The sequence below is a fragment of the Polypterus senegalus genome, chromosome 2 (genome assembly GCF_016835505.1).
Source record: "Polypterus senegalus isolate Bchr_013 chromosome 2, ASM1683550v1, whole genome shotgun sequence".
In the NCBI taxonomy this organism is placed as follows: Eukaryota; Metazoa; Chordata; class Cladistia; order Polypteriformes; family Polypteridae; genus Polypterus; species Polypterus senegalus.
Genome location: NC_053155.1, coordinates 214,899,554 through 214,919,950, shown reverse-complemented (window position 1 = coordinate 214,919,950; position 20,397 = coordinate 214,899,554). Strand labels below are relative to the sequence as shown.

The following is a 20,397-nucleotide window of genomic DNA, read 5'->3' as shown; positions in this document are numbered from 1 at the left end:
CTAAAGACACTTTCAGGAAATTCAAGTTCAAAAAAATATCTTTTTTAGCAGGACAATATATTCTGTGACATCACATAACTAAGGTATGCAAAATATTACTAAAGCAAACTGTGGAAAACAATAGATAAAAAAGCAACAATGCACCTCTCTGGACCAGTGAGGCTCTGAGGACACTGTTGACATGTACAGAATTTATTAATGGGTGTCAGCTCGGCAGGCTATTTTAACTTAAAATTATTTCCAGTTTTACTTTGATAATTAAATTTGAAGTTAATGACTACACAGCCTGGGTAATCAGTATCAATGATCAAGTTAGGGTCAGTGAATTTTTATTTTATATTTTGGTTTGGTGCAAATAATATGATCCAATAGCACTTAAATTTATTATTTTAATTTTAGTACTCCAGTGGGTTTTAATAGTCTGTTTCACATTTCTATTTAACTAATTGAATTACTTTTGCTAGATTTTTCCCTAAATAGATATGGAGGCCAGTTATGATGATTTGGCTCTACTCTCCAAGTTTTAAGTTTGAAAATTGCCTGGTGTAAGGACAGTATTGAGTTCTGTAGAAAAATAGTGAATGAGCTCAGGAATATTCAGTAAATCAGTGCACAACTCTTTGTAAAGTAAAGGAGGGAGAACAGGCAGAAGAATTTTGTAAAACTCAAAACAGATTTTTTAATTTAGACTCTGATTAAATCTCTGATTTTAAAACAGGCTGTTCTAAAATGCATAATTGCCATACCAGAGAACTACCAGAATAGTGCCATCATAAAACCTGAACTCTCCATGTGTTTCATTTTGCTGAAACATTTTTTTTTTTTTTGAGTAAAATGCTTTGTGAGCTTCATCTGTTACTTTACTGCTTGTCCTATTATTATTATCCAAAGCATTTAAGTACAGCTGGTCACAGTGAGTTGTTCCTGCTTCTCTGACTTCTGACCTTTATCTGGTCTTATTTGGAAAGGCTGACAGGCTGCATTTCATAAAGTACAGCTTGAGCAAGTACAGATTCTGCTGCAGTCACTGATGTGGGAGAAACCACCATCAGGTCAACTGCGCAGCATCTTTATCACACATCCAAAGCTCCGGCCAGGTCTTTGATGTAGATAATAAATCTTTTGCAGTAATGCCATCTGTCACAGCTCAACTTTGATGGAGAAAACTGTCACTTTTATATTCTATGTACATTGATTTAATAATATTGTAGATTTTATCTAGATACTATACTTGGGAGATCATGGAAAAGAACAATTTGAATCAAATGTTTTTTGTAAGATGCATCCGTTTATCCATTTTCTAAACAAACAGGCCAGTTTAGGATCGGGGGAGCTGGTAATTACCCTGGTAGCAAAGCCAAAACTAACTCTGACCTGATAGGCAGAAGTGGGATGTGGGAGGAAAATTGTAGTACTCAGAGAACAGAAAAAAAGTTTAAAATCTTTAAACATGTAATTTGAATAAAAATATAGCATGACCATTAGTACTAAAAGCTAAACTTGTAATAATGCCAAAATAAGAACCTGCTGACCAGGAGACTGAAATCCACATCACACTGTTATCGATGGGTAAAAGTGACAAGTGGGAAACAGTCCAGAAACATCAACAACAGGTCTGGTGACGAAGATGGTAACCAGTGTGTCCACTGAGAAAGATTTGCTTCCCCAAGGACATGGCTACTACAGTGGCATGCAAAGGTTTGGGCACCCCTGGTCAAAATTCCTGTTATCGTGAAATGCTAAGGAAGTAAACAATTACCAGATTTCCAATAGGCATAAAGTTAAAGATGACATATTTCTTTAATATTCTAAGTAACATTACTTTTTTTATTTCCATTCATTTACAGTTTCAATATAAAAAAGGAAAAGAGTCCAAAGCAAAAGTTTGGACACCTTGCAAGGCCAATACTTAGTAACACCTCATTTGGGAACTACAGCAGCTTGTAAATTTTTTTTTGAAGTCAGCTAAGAGTCTTTCAATTCTTATTTGGGGGATTTTCCCCAATTCATCCTTGCAAAAGGCTTTTGGCTCTGGGAAATGCTTAGGCCATGCACTGCTCTTTTAAGGAGCCCCCACAAATGTTCGACAATGTTTAGGTCAGGGGTCTGTGAGTACCAAATCCTACAGCCTGGGCCTCTTTAGGTAGGGTGTTTCGGATCATTACTCTGTTGTAGAAGCCACCCTCTGTCCATCTTCAGCTTTTTTACAGCTGGTGTGATTCCCCTATCAGTGAAATGTTCCCCATGCCACTGGCTGCAAGGTGTTGTTTTCATGTAAATCTGTGTTTTTTTTTCCTTCCAACATACCATTGCACACTGCAGCCAAAAGCTCTATTTTGACTTCATCAGTCCTTATCAGTTCTTGATCAGGACATGTTTACAAAATGCATCAGGCTGCTTTAGATGTTCATTTGCAAACTTCTAAAGCCAGGTTTTGTGGTAAGGATGCAGGAAAGGTTTTCTTCTAATGAATCTACCATGATGGTTGCATTTGCTGCACAGCAGAACAGTCCACTATGACTTCTGAGTTTGGTGAAGGTCTTTTGCAGTCAAACCAGGGTTTTGTTTTGCCTTTAAAGCTATACTATAAGCAGTTCTCTCTAAAAGTCTTCTTGGTCTTCAGGACATCAACTAGACTTTCACTATTCCTGATGCTCCACTACAAATGATATATCTTTTTAAATGTTATTTATGTCACATAGTTTGTAGTGAAGGCAGAGAAAAATTTAAATCTCATGTTTTCATGGACAAATTAAATATTGAATACTCAAACTCAACGGAGCAGACAGGTGAGCCACACAATGTGAATGTAAACACGGAAGACATCATTCTGACAACGTGCATTTGAATTGAAGATTTGCCTCTCCCTCTCATTCACTGGTGAGTAAACCTTGTCTTTCAATCAAAAGCATAGCATTGTGGGAATGTTGTCTTCCTTGTTTACATTCAGTGTGACTGTTTTCAGGTAGAAACCGTTAATATTTTAGTAAAAAATACATATTTCTTTTTTCCAAGTTTTGACCATACAAATGGATATCGGACATGTGGATTAAACAACACAAGTTACAGTCATGGCCGAAATTATCGGCACCCTTGGAATTTTCCCAGAAAATTGTTGAAATTACAAATGTTTTGGTATACACGTTTATTTCCTTTATGTGAATTGGAACAACACAAAAAAACAGAGTAAAAAAGCCAAATCTGACATCATGTCACATAGAATATCCAAAAATGGGCCTGACAAAATTATTGGCACCTTTTCAAAATTGTGGGTAAATCGTTTTATTTCAAGCATATGATGCTCGTTTGAACTCACCTGTGGCAAGAAACAGTTGCAGGCAATATAGAAATCACACCTGAAGCCAGTTAAAATGGAGAAAAGCTGACTCAACCTTTCTGTTGTGTGTCTGAGTGTGCCACACTAAGCATGGATAACAGAAAGAAGAGCAGAGAATTGTCTGAGGACTTGAGAACAAAAATTGTGGAAAAATATCAACAATCTCAAGGCTACAAGTCCATCTCCAGAGATCTTCATGTTCCTTTGTCCACTGTATGCAACATAATCAAGAAGCTCACAGCACATGGCACTGTAGCTAATCTCCCTGGACGTGGACGGAAGAGAAAAATTGATTACAGACTGCAAGGAAGGATAGTCTGAATGGTGGATAAACAGCCCCAATCAACTTCAAAACATATTCAAGCTGTTCTGCAGACTCAGGATGCAACAGTGTCAGCTCGAACTATCCGTCGACATCTGAACAAAATGAAACGCTATGGCAGGAGAGCCAGGAGGACCCCACTGCTGACACAGAAACATAAAAAAGCCAGACTGGAGTTTGCCAAAATGTACTTGAGGAAGCCAAAATCCTTCTGGGCGAACATCTTGTGGACAGATGAGACCAAGGTAGAGCTTTTTGGCAAAAATCATCATTCTACTGTTTACAGAAAACAGAATGAGGCCTACGAAGAAAAGAACACAGTACCTACAGTCAAAAATAGTGGAGGTTCTAAGATGTTTTGGGGATGTTTTGCTGCCTCTGGCAGTGGATGCCTTGACTCTGTGCAAGGCATCATGAAATATGAAGACTACCAAAAGATATTGGGGGCGCAATGTAGGGCCCAGTGTCAGAAAGCTGGGTCTGCATCAGAGGTCATGGATGTTCCAGCAGGACAATGACCCCAAACATACCTCTGAAAGCACCCAGAAATGGTTGAAGACAAAGCGCTGGAGAGTTCTGAAGTGGCCAGCAATGAGTTTGGGTCTAAATCCGATAGAACACTTATGAAGAGATCTCAAAATTGCTGTTGGGAGAAGGCACCCTTCAAATCTGAGAGACCTTGAGCAGTTTGCAAATTAAAAGAGTGGTCGGAAATTCCAGTTGAGAGGTGTAACAAGCTTGTTGATGGTTTTAGGAAGTGCTTGATTTCAGTTATTTTTTCCCAAAGGGCGTGCAACCAAATAATAAGTTGAGGGTGACAATAATTTTGTCCAGCCCGGTTTTTGAGTTTTGTGTGAAATGATGTAAGATTTGGCTTTTTTTCTCTGTTTTTTGTGTTGTTCCAATGCACATAAAGGAAATAAACATGTGTATACCAAAACATTTGTAATTGCAACAATTTTCTGGGAGAGATTTTCTGGAAAAATTCCAGGGGTGCCGATAATTTCGGACATGACTGTATATGACTTTTTTTTTTCCATGAACGTTTTCACATCATTTGGCACTGCATAGCATTGTTCATCCGTTGACCTTACAATAAGCAATTTCTTCTCAAAAACATGAAATTCAAACTTTTTGTTGGTCACCACTAGGTTGATCAGCAAATTTCACCAAAGCATTATTCGCAGCAAATTTGCTGCATTTGCGTTCACTCTTATTCGTGAAATTATTTACTGATAATTCGGATAGTTTAGGAGATTTTTTTTAATTTATTTTTTTAATACCAGCACCCATAATACTGCCAGTGCAATGTCCTCCAGAGCATATATAATGTTGATCATTTGCATTACAGACTCTGAGGGACAAGTTATCTATGCTTGTAGCCAAATGTGCAGGTCAATCTTTGAGTTCCATGTCAATATATGAGAAGGAGGCGTGTGTCCTATGCATGCATAATAATTAACAATGTGGCGCTGTGAGAGTGAAAACAAAGCTTGAAGGAGCCTGATGTCCCGCCCAAACAGAACAGACTCTATGAAATAATAATAACGAAGGATTTATTGCTATTTAGAAGATGTTTCTATCTTTCTGATACAATTAAAAATTGCAAAGCACCAGCACAGACAGTTTAGAGAGCCTTCAGCGGAACTTCAGAAAAAAGAATGAACCAGCGCGGTTTCAACCATGACATGCCACTTTGAATTTTCCGACTTTAAAAGATCTAAATATTTTTTTCTTTTGACTACGATTTGGGCATTTCCACTTTGTTTGTGAGCGACTGTGAAGATGGTTTTAAACAGGTCAAGCATTATTAAATACCAGACAGTAAAACTGTCTTGATTGAGAAATTTGTATTCCTTTATTTGCCATTTCTTAAATACAGGAAATGGCTACCTGAAAAAGCTTTGTTAAAGCCTTTTCCCGCTTTGTGGAAATCAATTATTTTATTTTTCAGATTTCTAGTCAGCTGCTTAGAGAAGCCCATGGCTGCTGATTGTTTGGAAAGGTTTGAGGAGTCAGATTATTTATACAGCTTTGAAATCTGAACTACCTGGCCTTTCCTGAGAGCAAACCATAGACCCAACGAGCTAGTTAAGGTCTTAGACCTTGATAAAAGTAGTCTGATACTTAACATCTCTTACCCAAACATCTGCATGGTGTTTGTTTTCTTTTTTCACTCTCCAAATGTACAAAACAAAAATACACACATCTTGCTTAAAATGGTGAAAAGAATGTTTCATCTTTAACTTTATGCCTCTGGGAGATCACCTCATCTTCTACATACCCAACTCTTTATTATAACTGACATTTTGACCAAAGTTGCCCAAACCTCTGCATATCACTGTATACACCTTTTCCAAGTAGCATAATGACAAGAAAATATATATTTTGCAATGGCCTTAAACAGCTTCCAGTTGTATATGGCTCATACACCATGTCAGTGAAAGCACTTCTCAGTTAATTCTTCTTTGGCAAAGAAAGAGTTTATATTTGCTGCAAATTAATTTTACTGAACATACTTTTGGCTGAAGCTATTGCTATTTTACATTTCAGCAACTAGTTGGCAACCTACACAAACTGACAGATTTAAGACATCTCTGTTGAAGATTTAAGGCCTACCAAATACAGATTTCCATATGGAAATCTCAAAATGCCATCTGTTTAATTTACCCTTCCATGCTAGTAAATTGTACAAAACTGAGCTACCAGTAGAAGCTGTACTTTCCAGTGGCTGAGTCTGTATGTAGAAATACTGGGTTATTATTTGTTATTGTAAATCATCATTATTCTTTCTTCTTTTCCCGTGGTTAACAAAGACAAACCCTAAATAATACTTTGACATGAGCCAACTCTAAGACTAAGCTAACCCTTATATAACATTATCTCCAATTCCAATAAACCTAATATTGAACTTATGTTTTTAGAAGTAAACACACATGCTTCAATGACACTTAAAACAAGTCCAAAAAGACAAACTAAGCATATAAAAATGTATGATTAGTTAATTTCTTAATAATTATAGCATAAGAACAGCTCAAAACCCAGTACACAATTTCTCACTTTATGCTCTCATTTGGCAATTGTTACTCTACTGTTAATACTTATTCATACAAAAGAACATCCATTTCAACAAATCCATTCTTGTCTCATTCAATTCAATCTGTGGTTGCAGGGAGTGGAAGCCCATTCCAGCAGTATTGGACACAAGGCAGAAGCAAACAATGAAATGGGCAGCAATCTACTTAGTCGATTCAAGGATCAAACTGGACTGGACTTTATCCTGGCAGTGTTGGAAGAAAGGTACAGTAGGTACCAACCCTGGAAGTTGAGCAATTCCATCACAGATGAAATATAATGATATAATTAAAATTAAATAAAATTGAACAATAAAAGGAAAATACTGTATATTTTTAAAGTTTGTTTCTTCACTGTTAAGAATAGATAAGAAAGTTAGGTATGTGTAACAAAGGATATATATCTGAATGGTTCTGTCTCAATCTTTCCTTTCAATTTTTTTAATCTGGAAATAACAATTGCTTATTTTTCCTTTTGTGGATGCACTAACTTTAAACATTGTATATAGAGGTAAATTTGACTTTAGTGGTTAAGAGATCTGCTCCATTCACAACGGACATTGTGTTGTTTCTTAGATTATAGCTACAATGAAGCAGCAGAGCAACACATTGAACAATTACAGATTATCATTATTATTATTATTACATGTTATAGCAACTGAGCTAAACAATACGTATTTTTAAACTCCTTTATTTTTTTATTGAATACATTTGACACAAACTCCATATAAACAATTAGTTCTGACTAGTGTGTACTTTTCTCACTCACAAAGCAGGATGACTTGGAAAAATAAGAGAAAAATCAATGCTTCTTAAGTGACTAATAAATACAGATCAGAGCATTGTTTTCCAGGCCATAGTAGTGCATTATTAGACTTTTGTCAATTGATTGTTTCCATCATCTGATGAATGTTCATCCTGATACATAATGCATCTTTAATATTTAAATTGTTACACTCTGATGGATTGAATCAGCTAAATGACTGAATGTCTTGCTTCTGCTAGGTCTCTGACAGTGACTTTCAGATGTTATAAAGCAGAATGATATTATGCAGCATGACTTGTTTAACTGACTGGCACAATTTTCTGGAAAAAGGGCTTAGAATGTATTCCATCAAGAAAGATTTCACCCAAATCTCACTCATTCCCATCTGTTAAAACGCAATTAGGCAAAGGAAAAGAAAGAATAATCATATTTTAAATATGGCAACCATGTGGACTTATGTTGCATTCCGGTTTGAGATTTGGCAGCAGGTTTAATGAGGTCCCTAAAGGGTTATCCATAAAGTACTTTAATTATTATTTTTTATTGCAGCACCCAGTACTTGATGAAGATGAAACATAATGTTTAAAACTTTTAATGAATTTATTTGAACAATCTGTTTTAGGAAAATGCTTTTGAAAACTAAATTTTAGAACGAGAATAGTACATAAAGTTTCAGAGTAGCACAACCTATTTAAAACATATTTTTCAACAGGCAATTCTGAACCTCCAAACTTGACACTTCTGACACTGAATGTGTTGAGTGCAAACAGCAATTGATGTACTGTCTTAAGTTTGATTCTGAGATCTGGTGACATTGTCATACAAAATGATGAAGCATGGATTCTGTTGTGCCTATATCACCATCTTCTTCACTATGCATACGTCTTTGTTCTTGTTATTTTAGCAGTTCTGAACTTCATGATTGTTTCCCTAATCGTGTTAGCTCACATTTTTAAGTTTACACATACTTTATAAATCCCTTAGCCAATTTGTGGAAATGAAAAATCACTTGTCTTTTTTGATTTGCCATTTTGTTGCCATTCTCCATTGTTTGTCAGGTGTTTAGCATTTTGAAACAGAACGTCTAAAAAGTTTGTTAAGACTGACTTGTATATACAGTAAAAAAGCAGAATTTAAGTGCTGATTAAATTCTGTTAGAGGCTGTTAACCCATTTTGCAGTATAGTACATTGCTGTATTTAATATTCTTAATTGGAAAGGAGCAGTGAATGAAACTTAAAGAACTTAAGAAAAATAAAACAAAACTCAGTCTATTAATTGGTCTAGTTGAAAACCCATTTTATCATTTTAATTTTCCTTATATTTGAAGGTTTTTGCAGTTAACAAGCAGAATTTCCTTCATTAAACTAATACAAAGATCAGATTGCGAAATTACTGAAAAACACCAAAACTGATAATATATGGCAGGCATATGTCTTCTAGTACAATGGTTTATGTATTTTTATAAATGCAGCACTTACCAAAGCAAAGACTAAAATCTGACAGAACATCTGTGGCCAGACCCAGACAAAATACATAATTAAGGGTCTGAATACTTATGAGTGATTTCAGTTCTTCATTTTTAATAAAATTGAAAACCTTCCTGAAAACAAACTTTCAATTTGTCATTATGGGTTAATGAGTGTAAATTGATGGGCAAAAGGATGATAAGAATGCTATATTTCTGCACTCCTCGAATGATGACAGAAACAGCCCTATGAGATTGCTTTTAGCAACAAAGTGAGAACTAGATCATAGTAAACATTTTGTGCCACATGTTTGGTTTTGTTTTGATTTACTTACTTATTTATGTGAGAATTCACAGAAATGAATATAAAACATATCATTACCATGACCAAAATAGTTCTAGGAATATGAAATAAAATTAGTATTTCCAGATTCCTTTTGTTGTCACAGAAATGCATAGGAAATATGGAAGTCACAGATCAATGGCTTGAAAAATCAACGTATTTAGTAAGTTTTTCCTCCATCACCCATACCCTTCAATGTAAAGCACCAGAGGAGACAAAATATTTTTTTTTAATTTATGTAAAGCACTTAACTTTACAACACAATTTCATGTGGCATATGCACTTATACTGTATTTGTGAAGAAATAACTTTGATTTAAAAAATATCAAACTTATCTTTTAAGCACTTACTTGGAAAGTAAACAAGGTATGTCACAATTGTGGCAGAAATCAAACATATTAATTAAAGAAAGAAACTTATCCTCTACCAGGACAAGTTTAATAAAACCTTTTTGAGTCAGTAATCAGGCAGGAGAAAAACTTGCCCATTGCGTCTTTAATTATCTCCTCAGTAAATAACGAACTGGGAGCATCCTTCACAGCAGTCTGTTACAGAATAACCAGAAAACAAAGGGTAGAAGTCTGTTTTATATAAAATTGAATTTACATACAGAGTCAATCAATGCATACTTTTTACTCTGGATAGGTTTGTTGGTTTACACATCAGATAACATAGAAAATAAAAGTCTATTTTACTTTATTCTTTTTGCTCTTATATCTTTATTTTTAGCTATTATCCTTAGAAATTTCTGTGTATGTGACAACTGTCCAACCTTGTTGTTTACATGACATCTGCCGATTTCTGTGTACATTTTGTAAATGATACCAACATCCCCTAGTACATACTTGTCTTTTGTGTACTTAACCATTCCAGCAGTTCTTCTTCATAAAATTAATTTATTTAAATGTGCACTGCAAGCCAAAATACTTAACTACTGGTACCTCTAAATTATTCTCTCACACAGTACAAACTCTCTGTTAACCAAGCCTTTAGGAGATTATAATAAGAAAAGCTGTTGTGCATCTCACATTTTGTTTCACGCACAGAAACACTGCAATATCTTAAAATTCAGAAGCCAAAAAAAATCACAAGGTTGTATAAAACTATACTGTAATCACTTATAAAATCAGTGAAATAATAAAATAACACTGAAATATCTATCTAGTACAGTTAATAATGAAAGGCATATAGTTTTCATTCTTGACATTTTTTCAGCACATCCATCCACCTCAATAAAAGGATGTGTCTGTCTGTCAGTGTGTTTGTTTGTTATGTCTCTGTCATTTCAAAAGATGATGCATCACAAACATTTTTAGTACTTAAATGCACTGCATTTGTCATTCCAACAGATGATGCACCACAAACATTTACACTGTTGTTATGAATCCCAAACCAAATAGCATGTACTGTATATATTTTCACTTATTTCACAAACCAAATAGCATATTGTGGCGGACGACTGGGACCCTTGTCTGGCCAGAAAGCCTCGATGATGGACACACCAGTGGAGAGGACATATCCACAACAATACCTACCCCAGGATGCGAGAGGGCAGCCTCCCTGGATTGCATCGGGGACACAGGCTTGTAGCTGGGAGGATCAACCCTGTTGGGGCACGGGATCACCACCAGGGTGCGCCTGGACAGTCCCAGAGCCATGCATTGCAGCACTTGCACTACACTCGGGAGTGCTGCCGGAAGAAGATCAGAGTGCACCTTGAGCACTTCCGGGTGCACTATAAAAGAAGCCACCTCACTCCATTTCGAGAGCTGGAGTCGGGAGATGGTGGACAGAGCTTGTGTGGAGGGGTGTGTAGGCAGTAAAGAAAAGAGAGAGTAAAAGAAGAAGAAAAAGAAACTGTGCCATAGTGGTAATTTTTGGTGATTTGTGCATTATGTGCTGAAAAGAAGAAATTAAAAGGGTGTATTTTGCATTGTGTCTCTGTGCCTGTGTGTGTAGGGGCCTGATCGTTCACAAAATATAAAACTTTTACTTTATTTCATCTAAATTTAGCTACATACCTGTAAATGTCGAACAATGTTAACAACCTCCCTTGTTGAGTAAGGGTATGTTATGGTCCCCTGGTCCGCCATCCCTCTCAGTTCTCCAAAGGCTGCTACTAATTTCTGAAGCACAGCGTCAGGCACATCTGGTCCATATTGTTTCAGCATGGCAAGTTCTGACTGTGGTTTAGGGTTGTCAACTGCATGACAGCTAAATATGTCTCCTACATAATTTAAAGACAAAAGGTAATTAGTATACATAAAATGTAAATATCATGAAAATAATATTTTGTAATTCTATAACAATTGTTATATAGCATGTTGGACTCTTCAGAAGAATTAGGCTTAGTAAAAATTAACTGAATTAAGACAACATTTTTTTTGTAATTAGTGTGACTCTTTTTTTTTTTTTTTACATTTAGAGCATAGGCAGGCTAAATGACTCACTCAGGGTCACACGGTAAGGCAGGGGTTGGAAATATACCAGCAACACTGTGCTTTAAAATTGTGCACATTATCACTGGTTAGCCATAACACCTCCAAAGCCATAACTTAACCAGTACCAAGGAAATATAACAAATTAAATGTAGAATGGAGAAACACAAATATGAATCATGTAATATGTGGAACAAGGCAGCAGTTCTTTGGAAGAGTGAACAGATTTTTTTTTCTAAGTGAGCAGAGGCAGTAATCATACATTTTATTTTCAATAATTTTTACACACTTTGTAATTAATTGACTGTGCTCTTTAAGATTATTATACAAATTCATTGGGTCTTCTGGGGAATTGCTAAAATAATAAGAAATTTTCTTTAATCTAGAGCTGCTTATAATAGTTGACTAACAACGTTAGAAAAGTGAAAAATGCATTCAAAGAGATCACTGGTAAATTTGAGGGTGTCATTATGTTCTCTCTGCTAGTGTGCATTTTCATTGGAGAGCTGAATCCCTCCCACACCCCAGTAAAAAATACTGTGCTACTGAGGAGGTCATTTGGTACAATAAAAAGTTAAAGATGTCCTGGAGCTGGGAATGCTGTCATAAATTTAATTCTCGAGCAAACTTTTCTACTGAATATATCATTCTAGTCCATGGATCATGAAAGCTGAACAAATCTAAATTAAAAATGGGTATCCCTTTCATAAACTAAAACAGCAGGGAAAAACTTAACTTATTGTGAAGGGAATATTTTTTTCTTATTATATGATTTCCTTTATACCTTTTCTTTATTTCTTTTATAATCCATACCATTCTTTGGTATGCTGGAATGTGCAAATGATCAATTTAACAAATAACCAAACTGTCTAGGTCTCCTGCATTGGAGAACTGTGAGAAAACTCTTGCAAGGTAAAATCCAAAGGTACATCCAGAGTCACTGTGAAAGAAACAGTCACATCTTCTCCACTACCATTCCACTCCACTGGTTCTAATCAAAAATGACCAAACAATTTTACTTCTTAGAGCATTAGATTTTCTTGGACTTTACAAATTTTACTATGATAATCTAAAAAATGTCTTTGACCGTTTAATACCCAGAGCATAGTTAATGTAAAGACACAATGTCTCTAAATTTTGACTTCTTTGGTTCTTATCTAGTGAAAATGGTAGGTTGAAGGGCTATTAGACTACTTATAACATTTCTAAATACCCAAATTTCATGTTAACATAGATTAACTTTATAAGTCAAATAACAACCAATAAGACAAAAAACAAAACAATTCAAGCATGACTCAGGTTTAGATTTTCGTAGTTTCTACTGATTTAAAAATGATTTGTACCTAAAGCTCCAAAGAAATCATTTCCCAAAAAAGGAAAGCCAGGCCTGTTAGCCAATACAAGCATTCTGAAGTCAGGATGCATCACAATCACTTCAGGTCTTCCTTCAGCATAAGCTTGATCTATAAAAAGAAAAAAGTTATTTAAATGTTACTCTGATTTTGTAAACTAATCATACTAAGGGAACTAAGGGGGTAATAAGACTTCATTATGTCACAATATCAAGAAAACATACACACAAAGGTCAAAAAGTACACTCTTGTGTTAATTATGAAACATTCCTAATCTACTTCATGGAGGATGGAGTTGATCCATGACTCAACAAGATGACCGCCCCAACAAAATTTAATCAAGAGAAAAAAAATGTCTGATTCATAAGTATTCACTCTGTTTAATATCAGGTATTCCACTTGCTATAAAACTGGCATCCTAGGGAATATATTGATGAAAGTATCCAGACTACCTTAGCTTGCTTTTGTATTTACTCAGTGTTCCCGTCTTGCAGGGATGTGAGAACACGAAACAATGCTTGAAAACAACAGCTTTTCCACTTACTCATCCCATCCATATTCCACTCTATCTAGAACTCACTGATGAAATATAAGGCAAATGAACAACTCTGACTGTTAAAACATTTTCTGCTTAGCACCATAATAAAATTTAAAAGGTTTTGGCTTTCATATAAAACTGAATAATCATGAACAAAATGTTTGCAAAGCTGGAAGAATGGTGTAAAGTCACCGGAAAATAAATAAATACAAAGTTTTTAACTTGCACTGTTAATTAATTACAAGCATTTCCTTTAGTGCACTGCTAAGTAACACATCCTTATGTTTATACATCTCTGGTCTTTTTACCATTTGAGATAGACAAAACCCTCCAGGAAAAATGATCTGCTAATTTCAAGACAAATATTATATTAAGTTTATTTTGATTTCAAGTTCAGTATTTGAGATTTCTCTTCAGTAAAATTTTAAACTATGATGGGCTAGCCTGTGTACTTTAGGATAAGGAACGCAATCTAAACATTTAATGTTCACTTTATTACTACCACAGTCTCAAGTGTTCTGTGACACAAGAACTAAACTAATACAGAGCAGTAATAAATTCATTGCCATTTTCATTCAATTTTGTTCTGATAAGGGCTCTAGGTAGCAACATGCTGAACTGAGACGACCATTTCTCACTATCCCCAGCAACCTTTTCCAGCTCTTTATGAAAAATACCCAGTGAGTTCCAGCACAACTGAGAAATAAAATCCCTCCAGCATGTCCTGCATCTGCAACTCAATCTTCTCCTATCCCACTAGCTTATGTTTTACACCAAAAGCTAAGGGAATTCTCTGGAAGCATTTTAGCTTACATGCCTAAGCCAGCTCAAGAGAGAGAAATCCAGAGAAGCAGTGAGTGTAATCTAGTGTTTGAGACTATCAAGCACTTCACCCTGTCAGGAAGATTCAGCACAGCAGCCCTGTGCAGAAACCTTTTTTTTTGTTTTTACAAAATTTTTTAGTCACTACTTAAAGCTCATTAAACATACAAGGAGGTGAGGATGGAAATGTAGACTGACCAGTAAAGTGACACTTTTCTCTACCGAGTTAACTTCCACTTCATTTGTAAAAACTTCTGTAGTTGCACTGAATCATTAGTCAATTTCAGGATCAACTCTCCCTGCACCTGTGAATAAGAGCTCAGGTATATGAATTCCTCAATTTTTGGTAGCTGATCATTCAAGAAGGGTCTAACAACAGCCTGCAATACATATGACGCAGGTCAGGTAACGCCCACAACATCAGTCACGAAACACCCTTTGAGTCAGGTAACCCTCCCACAACACAAATCTTAACTAGAGTGTCATGCAAGCCCTAATCCTAACCATTTGGGGGCACTAATTTACACCACAATCAGCTACAAAACACTCAAGTGCTGCAGGAGAGATGTAACAGCACAGGTGTAAACAATAGGGTCTTGAACTGTATAGCCCAAAACCTTGGTGGAATCCAACCTTGCCTTTGAACAGTCTTGGCTTAATGCCAATTGCTTAAAAACAGGTCTAGCTATATAAACAGAGGGCCCAAATGGCCTGAGTCAGTGACCTCAAAATTGCCTATTATTGTAACATTTCAATAAAATATAACAGGATACACAGTCATAAACTATTTGCAAGTCCACAATACACATGTGGACAGGACCTGTAAACTCCTCTGACCCTTCAAGTGTTAATTTACTGTTCCACGAACAGAATCAACATTCTTCTTCTTTTAGTTGCTCCCGTCAGGGGATGCCACAGCAGATCATCTCTTTCCATAATGAATAGAATCCACATTGCTACTCCTAAATCTGAGATTAAACTACTGGATGTAATTTCTGTTCCAGTATGCTTGGACAGGCTGAAGAGAATGATCCCACAGTATATGGAATGCATTCCCAGTATTTAAATGTGGAGCCCACCATCCTAATTTGCCAATCCCATGGCACTATCCTTGCTTTCCAAGCAACATTGAGGATATGCATTTGCCAAAACACCTCAAAATAAAGTGCTTTCAGATTTTCTGGCTGTTATCTTATGTATGGCCTTGTCACTGAAAAGCTTTATAATAAGGGCAATGATATTAACCACATGGACTGAACACCAAACAATATTTCCAGCAGTGCCTTCCTCCAAGGTGGGCACACCCACCAAGTTTAGGTCAATTATAACCCCAACAGAAGTCAAGGTTTCCTCATGCTTGCTGACATGTGCCTATTTATCTTTATTCATCAAAAAGTAATTCTCCACAGCCTCAAACTCCACCCCATGGAAGAATAATTTTAGGATAACATAGCAATCAACTTAAAGAAATAGCATAAAGGATTAATAGATGTCAGAAACCTGTTTAGGCATATCAGAAAACCAGATAAAGGTCAAGTGAACAACAGAGACAAAAATGTAATACACAAAATGTACTGAAAGATGTCTACGCGATCAGATGACCTGCATTCATCAAGATTCGACCGTTGTTATTAAATACACAGAAATTTCAAGGGAAGTGGCTCAACCCTAACGATATAAGAATAATAAGCATATACTAAAATAGACTTTTATTTTACATAGATCATTTAGGTGCAAAACCAATGAACCAACCAGAGTAATTGTATGCATTAATTGACACTGTATATAAATTCAATAGTGTATAAAATGAACCTTTATCCTTTGTTTCTCTGACCATTCACATCATGCTATAACAGGCTTCTGTGAGAAATGCTCCCTCCTCAGCTTTATGCTGCATGTGAAATAAATGCTGCAGATAGACAAACTTTTCTCCTTCCTGATTACTGATTAATAAGTTTTACCAAACTTGTCTTGTAGAAGATAAGTTTCTTTCTTTAACTTTTTGAGGGCTGAATATTTTTTCCAAGAAATGCAGTTTTCTGAAAACCGCACAAAGCAAAAGTTTCACATGTAAATCAATATAAAATGTCTGTTGCTGTGTGCTATGGCCACCAGTTTGCTGTTTCTTGTGGCTTGAGCCACTCATGGCTGGCTGCCAAGTTGACTTTGCATGGCAGGGGTGGTAGCGGAAGTCACAGTCGCAGTGCTATGCAATCTGGTTTGTACCGCTTGTCAATAAACAAGACGGTCTACCCAGTCTACCCTGTAAGTTATGGTCTACCCAAGCAAACGTTGCCATAGGTGTATCAGCTACAGGTATGTGTTGAGCACCACAATCAGCTGGGGACCGGTCAGCTGATGCGGATACCTCACTTTCATTTTTGATCTCGATCTCCAGATCACTTGCATCAAAATCGGAGTCCAACAAGTCAGAGTCCAATTCAGTGATAATTTACAAAACGTCATCCACTGAGTATTTTCATTTTGTTCTCTTGCCAAATGACGATACCATTTTTGCTTTTGTTTGCTCTTCACTACTCATGCAAGCACAGGGAATCTCAGTCAGACCAACCAAGCTAACTTTTCTTCTAGCAAAGAGAGTCAAACTAAAACATAACGGTGGGTTTTGTCACCGTTTACAGTTGATCACCAACCTCAACCCCTCTTGTTGACAAAAGTCGACATCAGCCCTAAAAGAGTTAATTAAGATGTTGATTTCTACCACAATCCATATAACCATCACCATTTTTGCTTGCTCACATTTCTTACTGAAATCTAGAGGCACTCCTGCTACTTTATGGAAAGCCAATTTTTTTTTTAAATTGACAGCTTCCCTTACTACACATACTTGTGTCCATCATATGGTTGCTAGTGTTGATGGTTAACCAGTATCTACAGATGCTGTTGATTACTTTACTCTAGCTAACAATGTTTGCTAAGCTTTTAGGTATTAAGTACGAAAAAAGATTGATTTTTCCTTATCTTTGAAATAGTGACAGGAGTAAGAAGTAGCTTTACAAGTTATACACACAATAACTTACCAAAAGCTGTAAATCACTAAATTTATATATTTTATATACATACAGTATATATGTACAGTGGATTCAAAAATGATTCAGACCCCTTCACTTTCAGCACACTTTATTGTTTGCCATAATTATGCTTGAACCTCTCAAAATATCAGTAGTAGTAGGGTGTTGTTCTGTGTTAGCCATTATGGATGTAATGAGAAGTCAAGCAAAATGATACATGTCTTTGGCTAAATAAAAAGATGTAATCAAGAAGGGGCCTGAGCTGCACTGAACGCTTGCATATTGTAATCTTTAGTTAGCCAATAAACGGTGTCATTACTTGACTTCTCAAAATATCTACAAATTTTGGTGCAGAGTTAAAATCTAGATGTCACATTTTACTTGTTAAAATCTGTGAGTGTAGCTACTTATATAAATGAGAGATTTCAGTTTATGAATTTTAATAATTTTAAAAAACTTTCTGAAAATACTTGGCCATTATTGCTCAATGAGTGTAGATAAAATCTACAAAATAACAAATTGTTAAGAAGGTGGAGGAGTCCAAAAAAGTGACTAACAAAAAAAAAATCAGACAAACCTGCACTTATATTTTGCAATTAACACTCAGAAAGGCTGACCCTAGTGCCAGGCTATTACTGTTAAAGAATAGCACAGATGGTAGCATGCCTGACAACAGTTCAGCAACATTGTGAACCAAGCCCTGATTGTGTCCTTTCTATTTTGATCATATTAGTAATTAATATACAAAACTATATGCAATGAGTAATTATCGATATTTTAAATCTTCCATCAGTAATTGTAAAATGATGCTCATAGATTGCAACAAAAATTTTGCAAAATTTTTAAATAAAAGTATCACTTATTAATATCTTTTCTGAGTAAAAGTGCATTGAACTTTGTTCAACAAATTAAAATAATTAAATTAATTAGTCCAAGTGTACAAATATCTACAAGCAATAATACAGAAATAGTATAAAAAAAAGAAGTGAAGCATACAGTACAGTATCTATTATATGAAGTAATTCATACTTTCCTCTAAAGGTTTGCACAAGTGGTGCAAAATGTGAAATTAATGTGCTTTCTTCTCGTCATATTATCAAGTTATTCTATTAACTGCCCAGCTGAGACTAGTCATTCTGGGCCACTAATTATCCCCTGTCTCCAATTCGCTATCTCACCACCTAAAAGTTCATGTGTGGCGAGTGTACTGGCATGAATATGACTGTCATCGGATCATCCAGGTGAATGCTACACATTAATGGTGGCTGTAGTGGCTCCCCACTCGCTGTGTAAAATGCTATGAGTAGTGAGAAAGGCACTATACATATATATCGTTATGCGTGAGTGTGTGGTGTTATGGGTCCACAGCTCGTTGAGTAAAGGCCATTGATTTTAAATAATCATCGCACCCGAGGCGGCTTCGTGAGGGGGGCGTTGTTGTAGCGAGCCGCGGGGCAGTCGTCGATGTGGGCGTTTCTCACCGTGTGCACAGGTGAGGAACTGCCCACATTCGTGATTGCTCCCGTGGCTAATGCTGCAGCTGTGATGGCCCCTCACGTTTTAAAAAGAAGCGCAAGTCGGTTTTAGGGAGGAAAGAGAAAGAAACGATCGGAGAGAGAAAGGAAAGGAGAGGACGGAGGTTACAGGGAGCGTGGAAGCAAGCGGTGCAGGAGAGAAACGGACACGCGGAGCGTGTGGTGAGCGCGCGATCGAGCGCTCGTGGGCAGCTGCGTAGAAGCTGGGTGTTAGGCCGACACCCACGTGTTTGTGTTGATGTCGCTCCCGTTGAGCGAGCAGGTAGCGGGAGTGACCAAGGTGAAAGCGACGAGCCGCAGAAGGCCGCAGAAGGGCAGCGGAAGTCGGGAGGCTTGGAGTGGCAGTCCTTGGTGTGAGCGTCCTGGAGACCAAGGAGTCCAAGTCTCGAGGCTGGGATGAGAGCCAAACCGAATCCAGGGATCGGGAGGTCTCCAGTCTTGCGTGTGTTTGAGGAGGGCAGCTGTAGAGAGCGTCTTGCCTGCTGCTTGGCCCATACGGGATAAGCAGGTGAGACGCATACAGAAAAGCACCGGATTTGTTGATGGTTTTAAGACTGCTTCCTAAAAAGATTTTAACCTCTCGTTTTTAAGGATTGTTTTTTTTCTATTTATTGGTTTTACTCCACGTGTTCTTTTTATGGATTATTTATTTAATGAATTTGAAACTGCACTATTTATGGAACACTGTTTTTGTTGACTGTTTTAATAAAAGCACTTTTGTACTTTCAACCATCCCCTTGCTCAGATGCTCAATTTGCCTCCATTGACTGGCTCACTCGGTTTCATTATCGACGGTGTTGGGTTCAAGGGTTCCCAAACAGCCATGGGAGCGTGGAGCCAGAACCCACATCGTCACAGAGTGCTTTAGCATAACCAGCTTTATTTAAGTTGGAACAGGAACAGCAGGGTTATTTATTGCAGCAGGAGCTACTACTCTCCTATACACAGCAAACAGGCATAGTCCGGACCAGGTCAGTGGCCAAGTTATACTGTTCCCTGCATTTATAATGTTCCTTGCATCAACCAATGGCGAGAGGCGCTTATAGTGCGAGCACAATTGGCTCGCAGTTGCTTCCGCAGTGCTATGCTGCTACGCTGCAAACCTGAGGTTGCCTTTCCGACAGCCAACTAGAGGTGTCGTCGTGTTGGAGGAGGTCCTAAAAGAGTTGAGAAACCTCACTGTATGTATGTATGTATGTATGTATGTATGTATTCCTCTCATATACTACAGATTAGTATAATAGGATAACCGGCAAATTTAAAGTGGCTCAATATGTATGAGTGAATGTGGCTTCAATCAACAGGCGGCCCATTTACAACTGATTTTCAAATTGTGGCCAATAATACCAAGAGATGCAAGCTTCCTGAACT

At 36.8% G+C, this 20,397-nt stretch overlaps 1 protein-coding gene across 1 annotated transcript in view; it reads right to left on the bottom strand.

The window, feature by feature from the left end:
- Positions 1-20,397, bottom strand: part of vwa8 (von Willebrand factor A domain containing 8) — a 482,517-nt gene that overhangs the window by 197,480 nt on the left and 264,640 nt on the right. Inside the window, exons 24-25 of the mRNA XM_039745289.1 lie at positions 13,091-13,210; positions 11,331-11,536 (exon numbers count right to left, since the gene is read on the bottom strand). Of these exons, the coding sequence (XP_039601223.1) occupies positions 11,331-11,536; positions 13,091-13,210 (326 nt within the window). The remainder of the gene's footprint in view (positions 1-11,330; positions 11,537-13,090; positions 13,211-20,397) is intronic.